Genomic DNA, 20,369 nt, shown 5'->3' on the forward strand with positions numbered 1-20,369 from the left:
CTACAGCATGGGTGCTCAACCTTTGGTTCTCCAGTGGTTGCAAGAAAAGTCCCATCATGCCTCTGCCTTTGGGAGTCATGCTTGTAACTGACAGCCTTGCAATGCATCATGGGACTTGTAGTTACCCTGCCTTACAAGAAAAATCAGCTACCCCATCCACTGATTTTTTAACCAGATCAAATAACAGTCTCTCTCATCAATGGACACTACCAGACACACTTTGGCCAACCGATTTCAGAAGGAAAGAATAGTTAAGCCAGGTTTGAATACTTTTTTTTTTTAATCATAATTGTTTCTCTAGATCAGCAGACACTGAGGAGAGTCCAGCTACAAATCCTCACTCATGGGTACAATTCAGTACAGTTAGCACATTTTAACGTACATGTTTATGGGACAGCCTGCCAAGAGACTTACCCTTAGGGTGGATGGATCATGCCTGCATATCTGACCACCCTTGTACACCTATGCCTTGCTATACTCAGTGCAGTCAAGTAGCAGCAGTACAGGGTAGTATGCAATTAACTGATTTCTGTACTGTTGGCCGGTTTTTAATGTACGTTGTATTTTGTTATTTTTTTTTAGAGGATTAGATCATAAAACAAATTAACCACATGAGAAACCTCAGAGAGAAGCAGCCTTTCCCTGACCTGCAAGAAAGAGTACTACTTCCACGGCTTTCTTAGCGAAGAACATTGAGGCTTTTTACACAGGATATTTACCCTTACCATACAAGAGGATATCAATTCAAGCCTGTGAACTGAAATAAACTCGAGGAAAACTGGTTTAGAAATGTGAACATTTGAATTGGTGACAAGACCTGAACCTCTGACAGAGATGCAGGCCACACGATGACTGAACCAGGAAGACAATTCCTGCACTGCTCTCTGGTCCTGGGGTGCCCTTCTCTTTTTCATTCTGGCTCTCCACCTGTGTGTCAATATAACCTACACACAAGTTAGTCTTACAAAAAAATATTATATACAAAATCTGTACAATTTTGTTTCTGTGGAAAACACACAAAAATTTGTCCATGTATCACAAGTTTACAGCAAAATATTACAAATGGGAATTATACTACAGACAGTCTCTCCCCTCCAGTACCCCCCACTGCTCTAGTAGTAATAGAGGACAGGTTCTTGCTGAAAATGTCTTGCTATGAACAGTTTACAAACCTTGACATAGAACGCTACAGGTGAGCTTGGCTACAGTTTAGGAGATATCCTATTGAAGACCATAAAGGACATAAAGAAAGTTTTACAGTACACCTCCACCAAAACCTGTTCTTTCTGGTGAAGCTGGGTGGATATGGGAAGCCTTGTGTAATAACACAGGGATCTCTGCAGCTCTACTGTTTAAATTCAGTGCTGAACTGAAAATGCTATAGACATTTAGTATTTTCTATATTCTTAACTAGCATTAAATCAACTTTAAAATAAGGCCCACACTCATCTTTGTAGCTGCGGGCACTATGGAGCAATTTATCTCAATTTTCAGAACAGAAGCACTAAAAGAGGATCTTCACCCTGTCAACAAAAATATAAAAGTCAGCAGCTACTGTAAATACTGTAGCTGCTGATGTTTAAAAAATGCACACTTACCTGTCCCTGGATACAGTGACATCGTCACCGACCCAGCTCTTTGTCAGTCTTTGGATCCAGGTGCCGGCATCTTAACTGTGGGCAGCCGACTGACTCCTTGAGGCTTCACAGCCGGCTGCGAGCCGTGCTGCGCCACGTGAATAGTACCGCAGTCTCTTTTTGGACCTGTGACGTGTGCCAAGATGTTGTGGACGGAGGGTGAATTTCCACTTGGATGGCCATGACGATACAACAGAAAGTGGGAGCGGGTATTTGTAAAAATCATGTATCCGCTCCCCGCCCCCCCAACAAAAAAAATAGATTTCAAATATGGGAGAGGAGAGCAGGGGGACGGGGGTTCAAGAAGGAAAAGCGGAACTTCTCCTTTTGGTTGAAATTTCACTTCAAGTACTTTCTCTCAGCAGCTCAGTTCACCCTGCTCCCCCTCCAAGAGCTCTGGTTTTCTGCTTTAAGTGATTAGAGGGCTGCTGGGTCACTGCAGGGAAGAAGAGAAGGGTGAGCTGAGCTACTGAGAGCAACTTTAACAAATTTAGTGCGTCTGCTTTGAATTTGGGGATGAATTGTTCCACAGTGCCTACAACTACAACAGTTAGCTAAGGTTTCAACATGGGAGCCAGGCAACTAGCATTTGAAGAATAAGGCAGCAACTTGGACTTTTTTTTTTTTTAACAGGGCTGCAGAGGCTTCAAGTGTCACCCTCCACCTAAACAAAATTACAGGATTTGTATAGATGCTTTGTTGGAAATGGACTTCAATATTCCAAAAATTTACTCCAAATTTTCGATCTAGAGCGACTGACAATGTCAAGCGACATGAACTGTGGAGGAATTTATCATTTTTGAAAGTAAACAGAATCACCAACGCAAGTGCAGATCCGGTCTTTGGCCATTGTCTGTAAGAAGGGAAATGTGTTCTGACAAAAAGGTGCAAATGGGGCTTGTTTGGCCTCAGTTTGGAACACTGTACTAATAACTATAAGACTTTCTGAGCACTTTACTACATTAGAAAAAAAAAATTAGTTTTGAAGATTTGCTTAAAAATACAACAACTAAAAAGATTCAAGTGGAGTAATTACTATAGTTATTAAATTAAAAAAAAAAAAAAAAAGTTACAAGTCACAATTAAATGGGTATGAAAACAAAATCATTAACAGAGAGGAAGGGGTGTAATATAATAAGAAAAAAAGCTTGTCAAGTAATCATTAGTGCAGGAAAGCAGGGAGAAGGTTAATTTCCCACCATATAAATAAGCCTTACGCTCAACATCCGAATGTCCATAAGATCCCTCAGATGATGTTCAATGAACACATTGACTGATCAAGTAAAGTGTATGTAGTGCAAATGACTAGAAAAAAATAAAAAATAAATAAAAAAAAGGCAAGCATCTTATTTTTGCATGCTTATCCTCACTGATGGGGCAGGCTGCAAACAATGCACATTTATTGGAAAGGCTGCGAGATTCTCAGGTTACGGCTCAAATGAGGAGTAACTCATGATACCCTTTGTTGCATACACTGAGGAGGCAGTGAATGTGTGAGAAGACCAAAGTATCAGGGCAATCAGTTTACTAGGAACAGGCAACGACAGAGGCACGAGGTATAATGTCCTGTTACTGACTAATGCAAGGGATTATTTACTAAGCTATAGCATAGAGGGAATGTGTGCTAGCAAAAATCAGTAATCTATTCTTATTCCCGTGCCAAATGCTCTGATTGGCCGCCATGGGTTATTGTGCTAATACTCTTTGTATTAGCAGAAATGCCCGTCTGAGATATATATCTATATCTCTATATTATATCTCTATATTATACATATATTATATTTATTAATTTATTTTTTTAAAGTGTAATGGTTTCACTTAAAAAGTGTATAGCGGCTGCAACTTTGCACTTGATTAATTATTAGGGTGGCGCTGATTGTTTCACACATTTGTATATGAATGTGTCCTAATGTAAGCAGCTTTAAATATAGCCAATCAAGATTTTTTACCTTCTTTTGTTGAAACTAGGGTGCATATAAAAGATGCAAACCAGCAGTTCAGGCATATCCAACACCCTTTGTTTGTGACCGCCCCATCCACTACATCATATTCAGGTGCGTAGGAAGAGAAACTATGACCCTCTAGGTCTTTGTTGCCTCTTAAAGTGGCTCTAAAGGCAAAAGTTGTTTTACCCCAATGCATTCTCTGCATTAAGGTAAAAAACCTTTAAATAGCATATCTCCCCTCAACACTTATCTGAATCCTTTCTAGATCCAGCGCTGTGCCAGTGTGCAGTAACAAGAGCCATTGGCGCCTGCTGCTGTGAGTCAAATTTTGTGAATAGGGAGCGGATGGTGGGGCAGAGCCACACTGTGTGCGTCTAGGGTCACGGGTGTCCCTATAGCAGCTAGCTTGCTATGGGGGCACTCGGAGAAGCGTGGGAGCAGAAAGCACCAGTGGGGAATCCCAGAAAAGGAGGTAAGTTGCCACTCTGTGCAATATCCTTGCACAGAGCAGGTAAGTATACCCTCTTTTTTATAAGAGAAAAAAAAAAAAAAAGAAGCCCTACAACCGCTTTAAGCTGGCCATACACTTAAGATTTTGCTTGTTCAGTGTTATGGGCTGAACAAGGGATATCAATCGATTCCCTGTCTACACTAAATAGTGTGGGTGGATGAATCTCCTCTGCCTACTACTGTATTATGACAGCTGACATCCATGGCTGTCAAAAAACCCAAACAGTGGATCCATTGGATTGGATGCCAACAGGTCACTCAGGGCTCAAATTTGGCCTGGAACCAGTCGGGAAAAATTTGCTCCATGTGACTTTAGTATCACTCACAGTAACGCATACCGGGTAAAGGTGCTGTAACAAGATTATCCCAAGGCAGAGCTGCTGGTGACTGCAGTCTGATCTGTTATATTATATGACCAAGCCTCACCTGATCCCTGATGTGAGCACACAGACATGTTTTCTCAGACTCTTGGATCTGGCACTTGTGTGTTCTTAATCTGAACAGATAGACACTGTGCATCTAATTGTGGATAACCCAGTGCTTGAATGATTTCTACAAAATAATCAGGTGTTTTGGTCTTGAGTTTCCCCTATGGGGGGCATACTACCTGTGACCACTTGTAAGCCTCATGGGCCAGGGCTGTTCTTCCCTTGGGGCGGAGGTGAGCACAACTCCCAAGCAAGGTTCAGGATCATCATTGGGGCAATTCTTTATCTCCTTCTGTGCTTTTTAACAAAGAAAAGTCTCTGGATAAGCGAGGCGTCTTGGTGGAAGGGAAATGTAAGTACCCCCTGAAGAAGACCATAATCCTTAGGGTCGAAATGCATTGGGGCATTTCATAAACATTGGATAGTACAATTACAATTCATCAATACTGTGAGGGAGTACCCTCTGATGTATATTGTTTATCAGTTATATCACATGGTATTATCCAGTGTTTGCTTCCCCTTCATAGTTCAAACTGTCTCGCATTGTGTACACCAGAGCTCATATTTTGACTTTTGTATCACACTGATGTTCAATTATCTCTTGATGAATAAAATTAATAATTTTTATGAAAAATAATTTTGACTCCTTTTTGCTGCTAAAAAGCCCCATGGGGAATTATCCACTTTTGTTTAAACATTTGTACCGGGGTGTGCAGCCATATCAGACTCTTATACATGTGTCATTCGTTGCTATAAGCACAGCAAATGTTTACTGAAGCATTTTTTTTGCTGGCCATTAGTGGTTCTGCCATGGGGGATCTTATTGTTACAGTACTTCTCCACCCAGTCTACGTCGCTCAAAGGGTTGGGATTCTACCTAGGAAAGGAGTTGTGCAAAATGTGCACTTGGGACCCCACAAACTCTGATCATGCTGTCAGCACAGCTCATGTGAAAGCTGACTGATGAAGGCTAATGTATACTCATCCACAACATGCACACTGGGTATCATACAGCAATATTGCACTATTGGGGGATTTCCTAAAACTAGAGTGTGCGAAATCTTGGGCAGCTCTGCACAGAAACCACTAAGCTTCCAGGCTTTATTGCCAAAGCTTAATTGAACAAGCTGAAGTTAGAAGCCGATTGGCTACCATGCACAGTTGCACCAAATTCTGAGTGCTCCAGTTTCAATAAATCTCCCCCTGTGTGGCTGCTTTTGACACAGTGCTTAGCGCAGTTCCTCAAGTTTGTCATTTGTGTTTCATGCCTCGGTGATACCAGTGCCCCCCCCCCCCCCCCCCCAGAGAACTGAGATTTTCACTGACTACTGAGTCTACCAACAAAACAGCTGCCACATTTACATTTTAGCTGTGGAAACTTTTAGATGCACGAAGCACGTGTATGATTAACCCTGCAGGGTGCCATGTATCTGCAATATCTGCAGTGCTTTTTTGGCAGAAAATTTATAAAGCTACATGACTTCAGCACTCCAACCTGAGTTCGGATACTAAAGAGTCTAGAATCGCCTAAATGGGAAGTATTCTGTCTTTCCAGGCTTACAATGTTATACAGCCTCTTCGGATAATCAAGATCTTTTCAAAAGCTGAGATCAGCATGCCCCCCCATAATATGTACAACTTAGAAAACAATGATTTAAGATAAATACTTCCCCTTTAAATGCTCTTAACCATGGCAGTTACTCAGGAAAAGAATACTAAGGATCCATTATGAATCAGTAGCATCAGGAACAGAAGCCTGTGAAGTGGGGAAGGGGCAGCAGATTTTCTTCTGTGCACAAACACACAGATTCTGACGGTAGGTTGTGTGTATTCTATTTTTAAAGTCACATGATGTAGTACCTGAATGTGTGGCTGTATATATACATATATACTGTTTATGTTATATTTATATATACCGTTTATGTTAGACTGTCCTTAACCACAGACATTGCAATGTGTTTACATATCCACGTATATTAATATATACAGATGTGAATACAACGTGAATTCAAGAACACCAACACAAAGGCTTCTTACACCCTGTTCCTGCACATGGCTCGTGCATGTTTGTGCTTTATGCGCAGCAGAGAGCTCCCTGGTGACCCTGACATTCTATGGAGGAGGTCACGGGGATATGGAGGGCACGCTGGCTGCAATGAGGATGATGCCTGGCAGGAACTGGAAATGAGGCAGCAGCTGCAGTCACCCACAATCCATGCAGCTCCATGCCTCTCTGCCAACAGCACACACAGCTGAGTCTTGTGTGAGTATCCGTCAGCAAGTGAAGGCACACTGGGCTGTACCACCCCACCCGCTGTTCCATGCTTACTGGCTGAGCCCGGAGGATTTCTGCTGCCCGCTGGCTCTTGGGGCGCCGTAAAGGGTGACTGATGCTATGTGGTTGTTCTGCATCACCTTTAATGCAAAGAAAGAAAAAGAAAGTTAAAAGCATATACATCACCGAAGAATACCCATTTCATAAAAGCTTTAGAAAGGCTGCAAAGCTCGTTTGGCTGTACTTCTCCTGTGGATCACAGGAGTGCAGTTCATTCTGCACTCCTATGACCCATTTTCAGCAGACAGTGGGCTAAAGCTCCTGTGAGCACAAAGGGTGGGGGGTCAGAGCAGAGAGCCAGTGACTGACAGAACCGAGTGATCAGCAGTGTTTGATCGCTCGATGCAGGCCGATGCTACATCCACCTAGGTAAGCATGATGAATAAAAAAATAAAATGATTTCCATACTTTTCTTTTGATCTGGTTTACGATTAAGATTTTTATGCAGTTTTTATAGTATGTTGGTATTATGTTATTTATATTTTGGGGTAATGTTAAAGAAAGTGGTGTATTATTTGCATTTTGGTAGTTTGATTTTCTGTTTTCAATTTGTGTTAATTAATCTATGTCGTATTTTAATAGTATGGATGTTTTATTACAGTATAATTTTAATTTGTTTTTATTTGTACTAATTGCTGTTATTGGTAATTTTATTGTGTCATTGTGCTCTTGTGTTGTGTTTTGAATGTAGTGGTATCGCAATAATTTCCCTTTGGAATTATTAAAGTATTCTGAATTTAAATCTGAATCATCCCTCTGCTTTCTTCTCCCATCAGTGAATTCAGTCCTTGTCAGTACATGTATATATACAGGACACCTGATCACAAATGCAGCCTCTCTCTCTCTTCCAGCATGAATGCTACTGGAAGGAGTTGCAAGAGCATTAAATCAAGTCAAATTCATGTATTTACACTAGTTGAACTTAACAATATGTTTATGAATTCATTAAGTACAGTATAGATATCTAGATATATAGATTAATTGGTAAGTTTTTTATATGTACATGGAGTTCGGCTTTAATAATGGCAAAAACACTGAAAAAAATGGTGTCTGACAATTGGACAGGTCATCATTCAGGTTGAGCTTCTGACTGGCTAGTTTTAGCTTAAAGACACCAGACCTTTAATTTCAAACAAAAATCTTGCCATGGAATTATATGTGCATTTAATAAGTTTAATGAATGTTGCTTACTCAACAGTCCCTCCTTGGGTAGACATTCAAATTCCCCCGGACACTGCTGCTACCGTAGGTGCTACTATCTTGGATGTGAGGTCAGCCGTCCAAGTAGACTCAAAGCAGTCATTCAAGTAACACTCCATTACTCTTCCCCTTCACTCCTCCCCTGGCTACATAATAGGTTATATAGACATTTGAAAAGAGGGTCCAAGGAGCTGGACCAGTACGGACAGTAATCAGAAGCTCATAGCAAAAGAGAAGGATATAAAGGACAGAGAGGGCTATGCTAGGGAACCAACTTGTAAGCCCCATTGTGAAAGCAATGAAGTTACAGTGGTTGTAAAGGCAGAAATTGTGTAGCAGCCCCCCTCAGCCCTCCCAATACTTACCTGAGCCCCATCTCAATCCAGCGATGTCCACGAGTGCCTCGGCCGTCCAGGACTCTCCCTCCTGATTGGCTGAGACACAGCAGCAGCGCCATTGGCTCCCGCTGCTGTCAATCAAACTCAGTTAGCCAATGAGGAGTGAGAAGGGGCGGGCCGAACTGCGGCTCCATGTCTGAATGGATACACAGAGCTGCGGCTCGGGTGCCCCCACAGCAAGCTGCTTGCTGTGGAGGCACTCAACAGGAGGGAGGGGCCAGGAGCTCCAGCCAGGGACCTGAGAAGCCGATGATCTGGGCTGTCCTGTGCAAAACCATTGCACAGAGTAGGTAAGTATGACATGTTTAATATAAAAAAAAAAAAAAAAAAAAAAAAAAAAAAAACAGACTTTACAACTATGTTAAGTAAATGAAAAAAATTCTTGATTCAAAGTCTAATTTCATTTTTTTTGTGTGCACTAGCTAAGATCTGGTTCACACTGATGTGTTCCAGAATGCATGGGAAGTTCTGGATGAACCCTCTGCACACTGCAATGCACCATCTCTAGCAAACTTTGCAATAAAAAAAAAAAAAAAAGGGGGGGATTTTTAGTTCACATACATTGCAATACATGTTTAAGCTGGCCAACTGCGTCAAAGTAATCCCTCTCTGGCCAGTCCTATTCTGCTCTGCAAAATGCAAATGCTACAATGGATACCTAGCCTAAATGATCTAAAATGATACTGCAGTTATCGTTTTAGCAGTTAATCATGTTACTTTTCAACCAAGGATTTGGCCAAGGCCTGGATGAAGCAGAGGCAGAACCTGCCTTAAACTGGCTTTAGATGGATCGTTTTTTTTTATCAGCCAGCTGGCTTAATAAAAAAAAATAAATAGAATAAAACAATAAAAAAAAAACAAAAAAAAAAAACAAAAAAAAACAAAAAAACACGACACGGTTCACCCATCGCACATTTGAGGTGGATGAGGTAATCCTCCCGCTACTCTATTGTATTCTGAAAGCATGGACTCCCCCACTGTCAGTATTCCTTCCCTAAGTTTTGTTTACAGTTGTAGTGCCAAACTAAGGAGCTTGGTGGGGGGGCACGATTTGGCATCCTCACCTTGGGTACTAGAGGACCCTGTCCTGGCATTGGTTTTGGCATTACTTATTTTTTTTACACTATTGTTTAAAGTTTTTAAAAATCCAGCAAAATAGGTCTTATTAATTTAGAAAGGAGAGTAGGTGGTGTTACCTATGGCAACCAACATATACAGTGCCTTGCAAAAGTATTCACCCCCTTGGTTTTTTACCTATTTTGTTACATTACAGCCTTTAGTTCCATTTTTTTTAATCTTAATTATATGTAATGGATCAGAACACAATAGTCTAAGTTGGTGAAGTAAAATTAGAAAAATATATACATAAAATTATTTTTCAGAAATAAAAAAGATAATTGGCATGTGCGTATGTATTCACTCCCTTTGTTATAAAGCCCATAAAAAGCTCTGGTGCAACCAATTACCTTCAGAAGTCACATAATTAGTGAAATGATGTCCACCTGTGTGCAATTTAAGTGTCACATGATCTGTCATTACATATACACACCTTTTTGAAAGGCCCCAGAGGCTGCCACACCTAAGCAAGAGGAACCACTAACCAAACACTGCCATGAAGACCAAGGAACTCTCCAAACAAGTAAGGGACAATGTTGTTGAGAAGTCAGGGTTAGGTTATAAAAAAAATATCCAAATCTTTGATGATCCCTAGGAACACCATCAAATCTATGATAACCAAATGGAAAGAACATGGCACAACAGCAAATCTGCCAAGAGACGGCCCCACACCAAAACTCACGGACTGGGCAAGGAGGGCATTAATCAGAGAGGCAGCACAGAGACCTAAGGTTATCCTGGAGGAGCTGCAAAGTTCCACAGCAGAGACTGGAGTATCTGTACATAGGACGACAATAAGCAGTACGCTCCATAGAGTTGGGCTTTATGGCAGAGTGGCCAGAAGAAAGACATTACTTTCAGCAAAAAGCTAAATGGCATGTTTTGAGTTTCCGAAAAGGCATGTGGGAGACTCCCAAAATGTATGGAGGAAGGTGCTCTGGTCTGATGAGACTAAAATTGAACTTTTAGGCCATCAAAGAAAACGCTATGCCTGGCACAAACCCAACACATCACATCACCCAAAGAACACCATCCCCACAGTTTAACATGGTGGTGGCAGCATCATGCTGTGGGGATGTTTTTCAGCAGTCGGGACTGGGAAACTGGTCAGAGTTGAGGGACAGATGGTTGGTGCTAAATACAGGGATATTCTTGAGCAAAACCTGTACCACTCTGTGTGTGATTTGAGGCTAGGACAGAGGTTCACCTTCCAGCAGGACAATGACCACAAAAACACTGCTAAAGCAACACTTATGTGGTTTAAGGGGAAACATGTAAATGTGTTGGAATGGCCTAGTCAAAGCCCAGACCTCAATCCAATAGAAAATCTGTGGTCAGACTTAAAGATTGCTGTTCAAACCATCCAACTTGAAGGAGCTGGAGCAGTTTTGCAAGGAGGAATGGGCAAAAATCCCAGTGGTAAGATGTGGCAAGCTCATAGAGACTTATCCAAAGCGACTTGGAGCTGTGATAACCGCAAAAGGTGGCTCTACAAAGTATTGACTTTAGGGGGGGTGAATAGTTATGCACATTGACCTTTTCTGTTATTTTGTCCTATTTATTGTTTGCTTCACAATAAAAAAAAAAAAAAAAAAAACTTCTTCAAAAGTTGTGGGCATGTTATGTAAATTAAATGATGCAGATCCTCAAACAATCCATGTTAATTCCAGGTTGTGAGGCAACAAAACACGAAAAATGTCAAGGGGGTGAATACTTTTGCAAGGCACTGTAGCTATCACGTTCCTAGTAAAGCTTGAAAATAGAAGTTGGTTGCAATGAGTAAAGGTGGCCATGTGTCTTCTGGCACAGCTGAAGCTGTAAACAGGAATTATCAGTTCTTATCAATAGTCTATAAAAAATTGGAGATGGAGGTCCTGCTGAACACACTGCAGACTATCCCACCACAGGTCTGTGTCAAAATAAATAATATAGGTTAGACAATGCTTTTTTTTTAACTTTCTGTTTAATATCTTTTTGCTGTGCCTAAGATATGAGATGACTGATCTGTCATCTCATATCTTAGGCACTTTACCACTTCTATTTTGCGGAACTTTTTTTTTTTTTAGCAGTCAGCCTACATATATTTTAATGGTGAACAAAAACTCAAGTTTTTTGTTTTTTACCTCGAAAATCATCCTCTGCAGACCAAAACAAAAAGTTGATCCAAACGGGTTTGTGTTGTTTGGCGATGATGATCTGAAAAGAGGGAAAAGACACATGACATTTCACAAAAAAGTGTAATTTCAGCTGGATATTGCTCGAGAGTGACTACATGAAGCCAGCTGCGTTCAGCTTTTCAATTCATTGGCTGCACAAAAAATGACTGAATAGAATTAAGAGCCATTTAAGAAAAAGGGATTTATAGCAGTAATGCAAATCCTCTTCCTCAAGATGAGCATTTTTGTTGTTTGTTGAAAACAAATTGCAATCAATAGAACTGCCACTTCATAGTAACTTCCCGGGACTGTTGCTAAGCAATTCCAGTTTGCCAAGGTCTATTATACTTAACACGGTCCAGTGTACTGTATCTGCTCATGCATATTAAATCAGCAATTTGTAGCTGCAAGGTATTGTGGCTACAGGGACTTCTTCAGCTAGAGACCTGCAGGGGTCTTATGAATAAAATCCAGCCTGATTCCAAACCTGCAAAACTCAAAATCCATAAAAAAATAAAATAAAACTGTGCCAAAAACAAACCCTTTTCCACACGCTTCAAATATTATACAATGCCTCAAAAAAAAAGGGACTACCATGTTAAAAGGCACTCCCGAGGCAGAAAGTCTGCATTTAAACTAAGGCCATGTTCACAAAGGTCCGATGCATTAATCCATGTTATGTCATGCATTCATTTTTAATGGGCTGCCAATGCACCCCAGCAGGGTGGTAATGCAATGTATGGCAGTGTGTTGTGTACTGAAGCACAGGCGCCTTAGTCTATTGGGGATGACCAACAAAATGAAGGGCACTGCAGAGCACAAATGCGTGTTACCACAATAAGATAGCATGAACTTGGCTCAATTCATAAAGTAAAAAGTGGGCGATTATACTGTATATTCAGACATTTACCTGTGAAGGACGACTGGCTTCTCCACTGGGTGCCCTAGATGTTCTTGAATACTTTCCCACTGCAACACACACATAGGGAATTAGACAAATACTATTCTTAAAAGTGCACATGTGCTCAAGCGACGAACATTAAACTATTTTTTATATTCCTCACAAGCAGGAAAAGATTTAACCACTTAAGGATCGGGCCTCTTTTTTTTAGATGTGATATTTACAAGTTGAAAACAGTTTTGTTTGCTAGAAAATTACTTAGAACCCCCAAACATTATAGATTTTTTTTCTAACACCCTAGAGAATAAAATGGCGGTCGTTGTAATACTTTCTGTCACACCGTATTTGCGCAGCGCTCTTACAAGCGCACTTTTTTTTTTAATTAAAAAATAAGACAACAGTAAAGTTAGCCCAAATTTTTTTTTATATTGTGAAAGATCATGTTATGCCGAGTAAATTGATACCAAACATGTCACGCTTTAAAATTGCGCCCGCTCATGAAATGTCGACAAACTTTTACCCTTAAAAATCTCCATAGGTGACATTTAAAAAATTCTACAGGTTGCATGTTTTGCGTTACAGAGGAGGTCTAGGGCTAGAATTATTGCTCTCGCTCTACCGATCACGGCAATACCTCACATGTGTGGTTTGAACACTGTTTTCATATGCGGGTGCTACTCATGTATGCATTCGCTTCTGCACACGAGCTCGGCAGAACGGGGCGTGTTTAAAAAAATTTTTCCTATTTATTTTACCTTTTATTTTTACACTGTTTAAAAAAAAAATGTGTCACTTTTATTCCTATTACAAGGAATGTAAACATCCCTTGTAACAGGAAAAAAAGGCATGACAGAACCTCTTAAATATGATATATGGGGTCAAAAAGACCTCAAATCTCATATTTACACTAACATGCAATAAAAAAAAAAAAATTGTCATTTAAAAAAAAAAAAAATTAAAAAAAATGGCCCTTTAAGAGCCATGGGCGGAAGTGAAGTTTTTGACGTCGCTTCTGCCCTGCAGTGTCATGGAGACGGTGGGGGCCATCTTCCCCTCACTCATCTCCATGCACAGCCACCGAGAGGACCGGATCGCCTCCGCCGCTGCCGACGGCTCCAGTAAGAGGAGGAGGGCACCGGATCGCGGCGGGAGGGCCCTCTCCCATCGCCGATAAAAGTGATCTCGCGGCGAATCCGCCGCAGAGACCACTTTTATCCTGTACCGGACCGCTGGCCGAACGCAGCGATACCGGGGTTATGGCAGCTAGCTGCTGTCATAACATCGATATCCGTCCTCAAAGTGAGGATGTATATAGTCGTGCGGCGGTCCGGAAGTGGTTAAAATAAACTCTTGAACAATAATAATAAACTGATTGAACGCCTAACTAGGTGATTTTAATGTTATTATTATTATAATAATAATACACTCATGCTCGCCTTCAGGACTTCTCCATAGCCTCTCCCATCCTTTGGAACTCCCTGCCCCGGTATATCCGATCAGCCCCTAACCTGTCCATCTTTAGGAGATCCCTGAAAACTCACTTAATCAGGGAAGCCTATCCCACACCCACCTAACAACTGTCCCCGAGACACCCCCATCAAATCATTCCCTGCATCTATTACCTTTTGTACCACCACCCCCTCCCTTTAGAACGTAAGCTCTATGAGCAGGGCCCTCCAGTCCCTTCTGTATTGTACTGTAATTGTGCTGTCCCCCTCTACATTGAAAAGCGCTGCGTAAACTGTTGGCGCTATATAATAATGATAAATAATAATACACGATTTATATAGCGCCAACACTTTACGTAGCGCTTTACCATGTAGAGGGGGACAGCACAATTACAGTACAGTTCAATAGAGAAGGGACAGGAGGGCCCTGTGAAGTTATCCATTTTCAAAGATCACAACAAAGACTTTAAAGTGGGGTTCATTCAGTTTCTAAGAGTGTTGGAACACCTGATGGGTGTTTACTTCAGAGGGCTGGCAGCCTGCCAATATCTCATACCATAGAAAAAAAAAAAAATCTAAGATTTCAATGCTTGTATTTTAAACTTTGAGTGTTTTTACCGTTAGTTCAGAATATGTAAATGCTTTAATGTGCATGATCTGGGCACAAGTTCCCTGTAAAGTTTCTAATCAAGTCTAAAAACTTTAGAAATCTGACGAGAACCAGAATTAAAGTGATTGTAAAGGAAAATGTTTTATTAAGAAAAAAATAACAAAACATGTCAAACTTAAATTCTCGGGTCCCCTGCCAGCGCTCTGGGCCCCACCCCTTGCCCAGTGCCCCCATAGCATGCCGCTTGCTGTGGGGCACTCATGCATGCTCGCTCCAGAGCCAGCGCTCTCCATGTCTATAAGACACCTCAGCTGGCTCAGCCCTGCCCCACGTCCCCACCTCACTGGCTGTGATTGACAGCAGTGGGAGCCAATGGCTCCTGCTGTGGCATCTCAGTCAGTCAATCAGGAGGGAGAGACCCGGGAGAGCCTCAGGTCTTGTGCACATCACTGGATCGAGATCAGGCTCAGGTAAGTATTGGGGGTGGCTGAGGGGGAGCTGCACACTGAAGATTTTTTACCTTCATGCATAAAGGTAAAAAAATTTCAGCCTTTACAAACCACTTTACGTATGTGCATTATCTTGTCATATAAAGGCACAAATGTTTTTATTATACTTTTGTATGTATGTACATAATAGTCACGGTTATTATTTTATGCTACTCTATAAGAATAACCTTATACTGAGCACAAGTGCACTCCTCCTGCACAAACTCAGTAATAATAGGATTTTTATATCAGCTTATCTGTAAGATCCTTTTCTTGGAGTACATCACGGGACACAGAGCCATGGTAATTACTACATGGGTATATAGGCCACCTTCAGGTGATGGACACTGGCACACCCAATACAGGAAGTTCATCCCCTATATAACCCCTCCCCTTACCAGGAGTACCTCAGTTTTTGTAGCAAAGCAATATACATAAACCTCAAAAGAGGGGAGGGACCTCTGTGTCCCGTGATGTACTCTAAGAAAAGGATTTTACAGGTAAGCCGTTATAAAAATCCTATTTTCTTTATCGTACATCATGGGACACAGAGCCATAGTAATTACTACATGGGACGTCCTATAGAAATGCTATTTGAGGGGGGGAGACACAACCCGTAGGGTGCCGACAAGGACCTATACTGCTGCCTGCAGCACACTGCGCCCAAAGGCAATATCCTCATGCCTTTTTACATCCACTTGATAAAATCTGGTGAACGTATGGACCTTGAAGACCAGGTTGCAGCCTTACAGATCTGAGCCATGGAGGCCTGGTGATGCACTTCCCAAGAAGCACTAACCGCTCTGGTAGAGTGTGCCTTGACTTGAAAAGGTGGAATTCTACCCTTTAAACCATAGGCCTGAATTATAACTTGCCTAATCCATCTAGAAATAGTGGATTTAGACGCTGCCTGTCCCATCCTAGGACCTTCTGGCAGCACAAACAAGACGTCAGTCTTTCGAATCTGAGCAGTTGTCTTTAAATAGACTTTAACCACTCTCACTACATCAAGACAATGTGGTGACTTTTCTACCTTAGAACATGGTTTTGTAAAAAACGATGGAAGAACAATATCTCGGTTTAGATGAAAACCGAAACCACCTTGGGCAGAAAACCTGGATGAGGACGCAACACAACCCTGTCCTCATGAATAATCAAATATGGCTCTTTACAGGAAGGGACAAGTTGCTATATCCTTGCTGAGGATATAGCAACTAGAAACACTAATTTCCTTGTCAGAAGGACTAAGGGAGTATGCTGAATCGGTTCAAAAGGCTATTTTTGCAACACCAAAAAACCAAATTCAAGTCCCAAGGGTTCAAGGGAGATTTAACTGGCGAATTATTCCGCATTACTCCTTGCATAAAAACCCGGACCAAAGAATGCGAAGCAAGTGGTCTTTGAAATAAGACCGATAAAGCTGAGACTTGACCCCAATAGTACTTAAGGCCAGCTTCATATCTACCTCTAACTGCAGAAAGGCAAGAATTCTGCCTATGCTACACTTTCGAGGGTGCCAACCCTTGGACTCACACCAGGAAACGTAAGCTTTCCAGACTCTATAATATATGATTCTGGAAGCTGGCTTCCTTGCGTTAATCAAGGTAGAGATAACCGACCCGCATAGCCCACGTTTCTTTAGAATGTGGGTTTCAATAGCCAAGCCATTAAATTTAGAGTTTGTAAGGTAGGACGGAATATCGGACCCTGCGAAAGTAGGTCTGGACGTAGTGGAAGGGTCCACGGATCCCCCACTGCCATTTTTAAGATCTCTGCATACCAGACCCTTCTGGGCCATGCTGGGGCTACAGAAAATTACCGCTTTCCTTTCCAGCTTGTTCCTGAAAAGAAGTTGTGGCAGTAAATGAATAGGGGGAAATGCATAAATTAGTGAGAACTAATCCCATAGGGTTACCAACGCATCTGTCCAGCATGCGAGTGGATCCCTTGTCCTGGACACAAAGTTGACCAACTTTATGTTGAACCTGGACTCCAAAAGATCTACGTCCGAGATCCTCCATCTTTGGCAAACAGCCTGAAAAATGTTGAGGTGCAGGGACCATTCCCCCGGGAATAACTGTTGGCGACTCAAGTAGTCCGCCTGCCAATTCTCCACTCCCGGAATGAAGACTGCCGATTGGGCGTAACGGGATGTTCCTTGCCTAAGCAGAATATGATTCACTTCTCTTTAAGCTGCGTGACTCTTGGTGCCCCCTTGGTGATTGATATATGCTACAGCTGTGGTATTGTCGGATTGGACTCTGACAGGACAATCCCGTAACTTGAATGTCCAGGCCTTCAGAGCCAGACGAGCTGCCCGAATCTCTAGGAGGTTGATGGGCAAGGCTCTTTCGGACCACTGTCCCTGGACAGTTGTCCCTTCTAGCACTGCTCCCCAACCTGAAAGGCTGGCATCTGAGGTTACCACCTTCCAGATAACTGGTATGAAAGATTTTCCTTTCAGCAGATTCCGGAGTTACTAAACACCAACTGAGGCTCTGGGACACCTTTGGGGACAACCGCATTGGCAAATCTAGAGCTTGGACCTGTTTGTTTCAAGCAGACAGGATACTGTTTTATAACAGCCTTGAATGGAACTGGGCATAGGGAACTGCTTCGAATGAAGCCACCATCTTCCCTAACAGGCTCATGCAAAGGCGAATGGAAGGATCTCCCTTTGACCTGACCACCTGTACTAGCTCTCTTATGGCCCTGATCTTTGCCTGAGGCAAAAACACCTTTTTGTGGTCTGTGTCTACGATCAGACCTAAATATGCTAGCCTTTTCAGTGGTTTTAAAGAAAACTTCTCTAGGTTGAGAACCCAACCCAGGCTTTACAGGTATCTGGTCGTATCCCGCACGCTTTGCTACAGACGGGCAACCGACCGATCTACCAGCAACATATCGTCCAGGTATGCCAGGACTGTAATCCTCTGCGCCCTTAGTCTGGATAGAGGTGGAGCCAGAACCTTTGTAAATACCTGGGGTGCTGTAGCCAGCCCGAAGGGTAGGGACACAAACTGAAAATGGTGCTGTTCTACGTGAAACTGCAGAAATCTTTGGTGAGCGGGAAAAAGAGGTACATGCAGATATGCATCCCTGATGTCGATAGATGCCAGAAGTTCCCCTCCATGTAGGACAGAAACCTGATCGACTCCATGCGAAACGAGCGGACTTTCAGGTATTAATTCCGTTTTTTTAGATCTAGAATGTGCCTGACATCTCCATTTGGTTTCGGAACCGTGAAGAGGTTTGATTAGAACCCCAAACTTTGCTCTTTCACAGGGATTTCCATGATCACCCCTTGAGACAGTAATCTGTCTAATGCCTGAAACAGAGATTGCCTTTTCCCTGGATCTTTGGGAACGTTTGACCTCAAAAAACGAGGCGATGGGAACTCTAGAAACTCCAGTTTGTACCCTAGAGTTATTGTGGAGACGACCCATCTGTTCTGAAACTCCCACTGCCAGACTTTTGAAAATTGCAGAAGTCTTCCCCCCACCATGGAGAGCGGGGGCGCCCCATCACGATGACGCCTTGGAATTCTGTTTTGCAGGCTTCTGTCCCCAGGACTTCTTCTGTCCTTGGACCTGACCCTGAGGCGTCCCTCTGGACCCTGAAGGCGGAGGCCGTTGTGACCACCTAGAGGCTGATGCCCCTGGAGAAGGACGTTTATTCCTTCCTTTAACTGGTAAAAGGATACTTTTCCCACCAGAAATTTTTTGGATGTATTTGTCCAAATCTTCCCCAAAAAAGCAGATCTCCATGAAAAGGAAACCTAGTCAGAAGCCTCTTGCATGGTATCTCAGCTGACCAATTTTTCAACCATAGGATCCTATGCATGTGCACTAGTACAAGCGCAAGGTGGGACGCCTGGTGAATAGAATCCTTAATGGCGTCAATGGCAAAACATAATGCCCTTGGCAGTTCAGCCAATTCCCGGGCCTGTTGCACAGGGATCTCCTTAAGAGCCTGTTTAAACTGATCCTTTAGGGATTAACAAATTCCTATTGCAGCGACAGCAGGCTGAGTCACTGCACCTCCCAAAGAAAAATTGATAAATGTTAACAGGAATTCCAATCTCTTATCTTATCTGTTGGATCCTTGAGCATCTGAGCATTGTCCACAGGACAAGTTAGACTTTTATTTACACCGGCAACAGCGGCATCAACCGCAGGAACAGCCCACCTCTTGGTCCTAAGCACAAAAGCAGAGGTACTGAGATAAATGCACTATTTGCTGAGATATAGTCCAGCAATAAAAATGCCACTAGTAAAGCTCAGCCTGGTGCTAAGTAAAATGTATTCCTCCCTTTATTGGGAATGCCTGTATGCAACCGTCACGTGCCCCCACCGCTCCTGTGTCCTGTGGATCCGACAGCCGCACTCTGCAGCCTTAGGCTGGGAAGAGTTTGTTATTATTAGATTCGGCGTCCCCGCGCATGTGCCGTGTGCACCTCGTGGACGCCACGACCCGCACACGGTGCCACGCCAAGCCACGCCCCCCCCTCCGCCCCTTCTCAATGTTTAAATTAAAACCGAGTTCCGCGCGAGCGGGCGCCGTTCGGATCAGCCGCCTGGCAGACCCAGAGAGAGGGGAGAGGAGGCCAGTTTTGTTAAATAAAATATAAAACATAAAACTAAACATTGGGTAAGCCGCCGCACCCCCCGAGGGAGGTACAAGCTACTGTTGCACCTTTCCAGCCCTCTTTTCCCCAGGAAAGGCTCAATAATCAACCCGTCATCTTTCTGATCCAGGAATTCCCCCCTCTGCTGGCCGAGATCACACATGCTGCTTTAGCTGCTGACACAGAGCTGACTGAGAGGCAAACATAAAAAAGGTATGTGCATTTACTCCCTCTAGTGGAGACTTTAGGCATGACAATATTTTACTTAAAGAAGAAAAACCATAGGTGGACTTTTTACAGTTCCTAGGCTTCTTCCCTTACCTTATCCTCGCCGCAGGATTCTGCTGATATCAGCCAGATCCAACCTTCACCCATCACAGTGGGCTGTGTTTAATAAACCTTCAAGGACCAGGTCCCTTTTTAATCGGTGTTCCATTCCCCTGGACCTGTTTAGCACCCCGTCAGGAAAAACTTATGGTAATGTGAACATGACCAAAGCAATGGGTCCCGGGGTCCAGCCCTCCAAGGATCTTATTATGTGAGACCCGGGTACCATCCACTTTGGCCTC

At 42.7% G+C, this 20,369-nt stretch overlaps 1 protein-coding gene and 1 long non-coding RNA gene across 5 annotated transcripts in view; one reads left to right on the plus strand and one right to left on the minus strand.

Annotated features, from left to right (window-relative positions):
- The window catches only part of LOC141112559 (uncharacterized), a 29,274-nt gene extending 25,117 nt beyond the window's left edge, over positions 1 to 4,157 (plus strand). Inside the window, exon 2 of the long non-coding RNA XR_012236618.1 lies at positions 583 to 4,157. This is a non-coding gene — a long non-coding RNA (uncharacterized lncRNA). The remainder of the gene's footprint in view (positions 1 to 582) is intronic.
- Positions 4,158 to 5,811: 1,654 nt separating this feature from the next.
- The window catches only part of PHAF1 (phagophore assembly factor 1), a 60,353-nt gene continuing 45,795 nt past the window's right edge, over positions 5,812 to 20,369 (minus strand). For all 4 annotated transcript variants that reach the window (XM_073605490.1, XM_073605487.1, XM_073605489.1 and 1 more), the window contains exons 15-17: positions 12,637 to 12,695; positions 11,694 to 11,766; positions 5,812 to 6,936 (exon numbers count right to left, since the gene is read on the minus strand). In XM_073605490.1, coding sequence (XP_073461591.1) covers positions 6,847 to 6,936; positions 11,694 to 11,766; positions 12,637 to 12,695 — 222 coding nt within the window. In that variant the 3' untranslated portion in view covers positions 5,812 to 6,846. The remainder of the gene's footprint in view (positions 6,937 to 11,693; positions 11,767 to 12,636; positions 12,696 to 20,369) is intronic.

The sequence above is a fragment of the Aquarana catesbeiana genome, linkage group LG11, assembly GCF_042186555.1.
Source record: "Aquarana catesbeiana isolate 2022-GZ linkage group LG11, ASM4218655v1, whole genome shotgun sequence".
NCBI classification, from domain to species: Eukaryota; Metazoa; Chordata; class Amphibia; order Anura; family Ranidae; genus Aquarana; species Aquarana catesbeiana.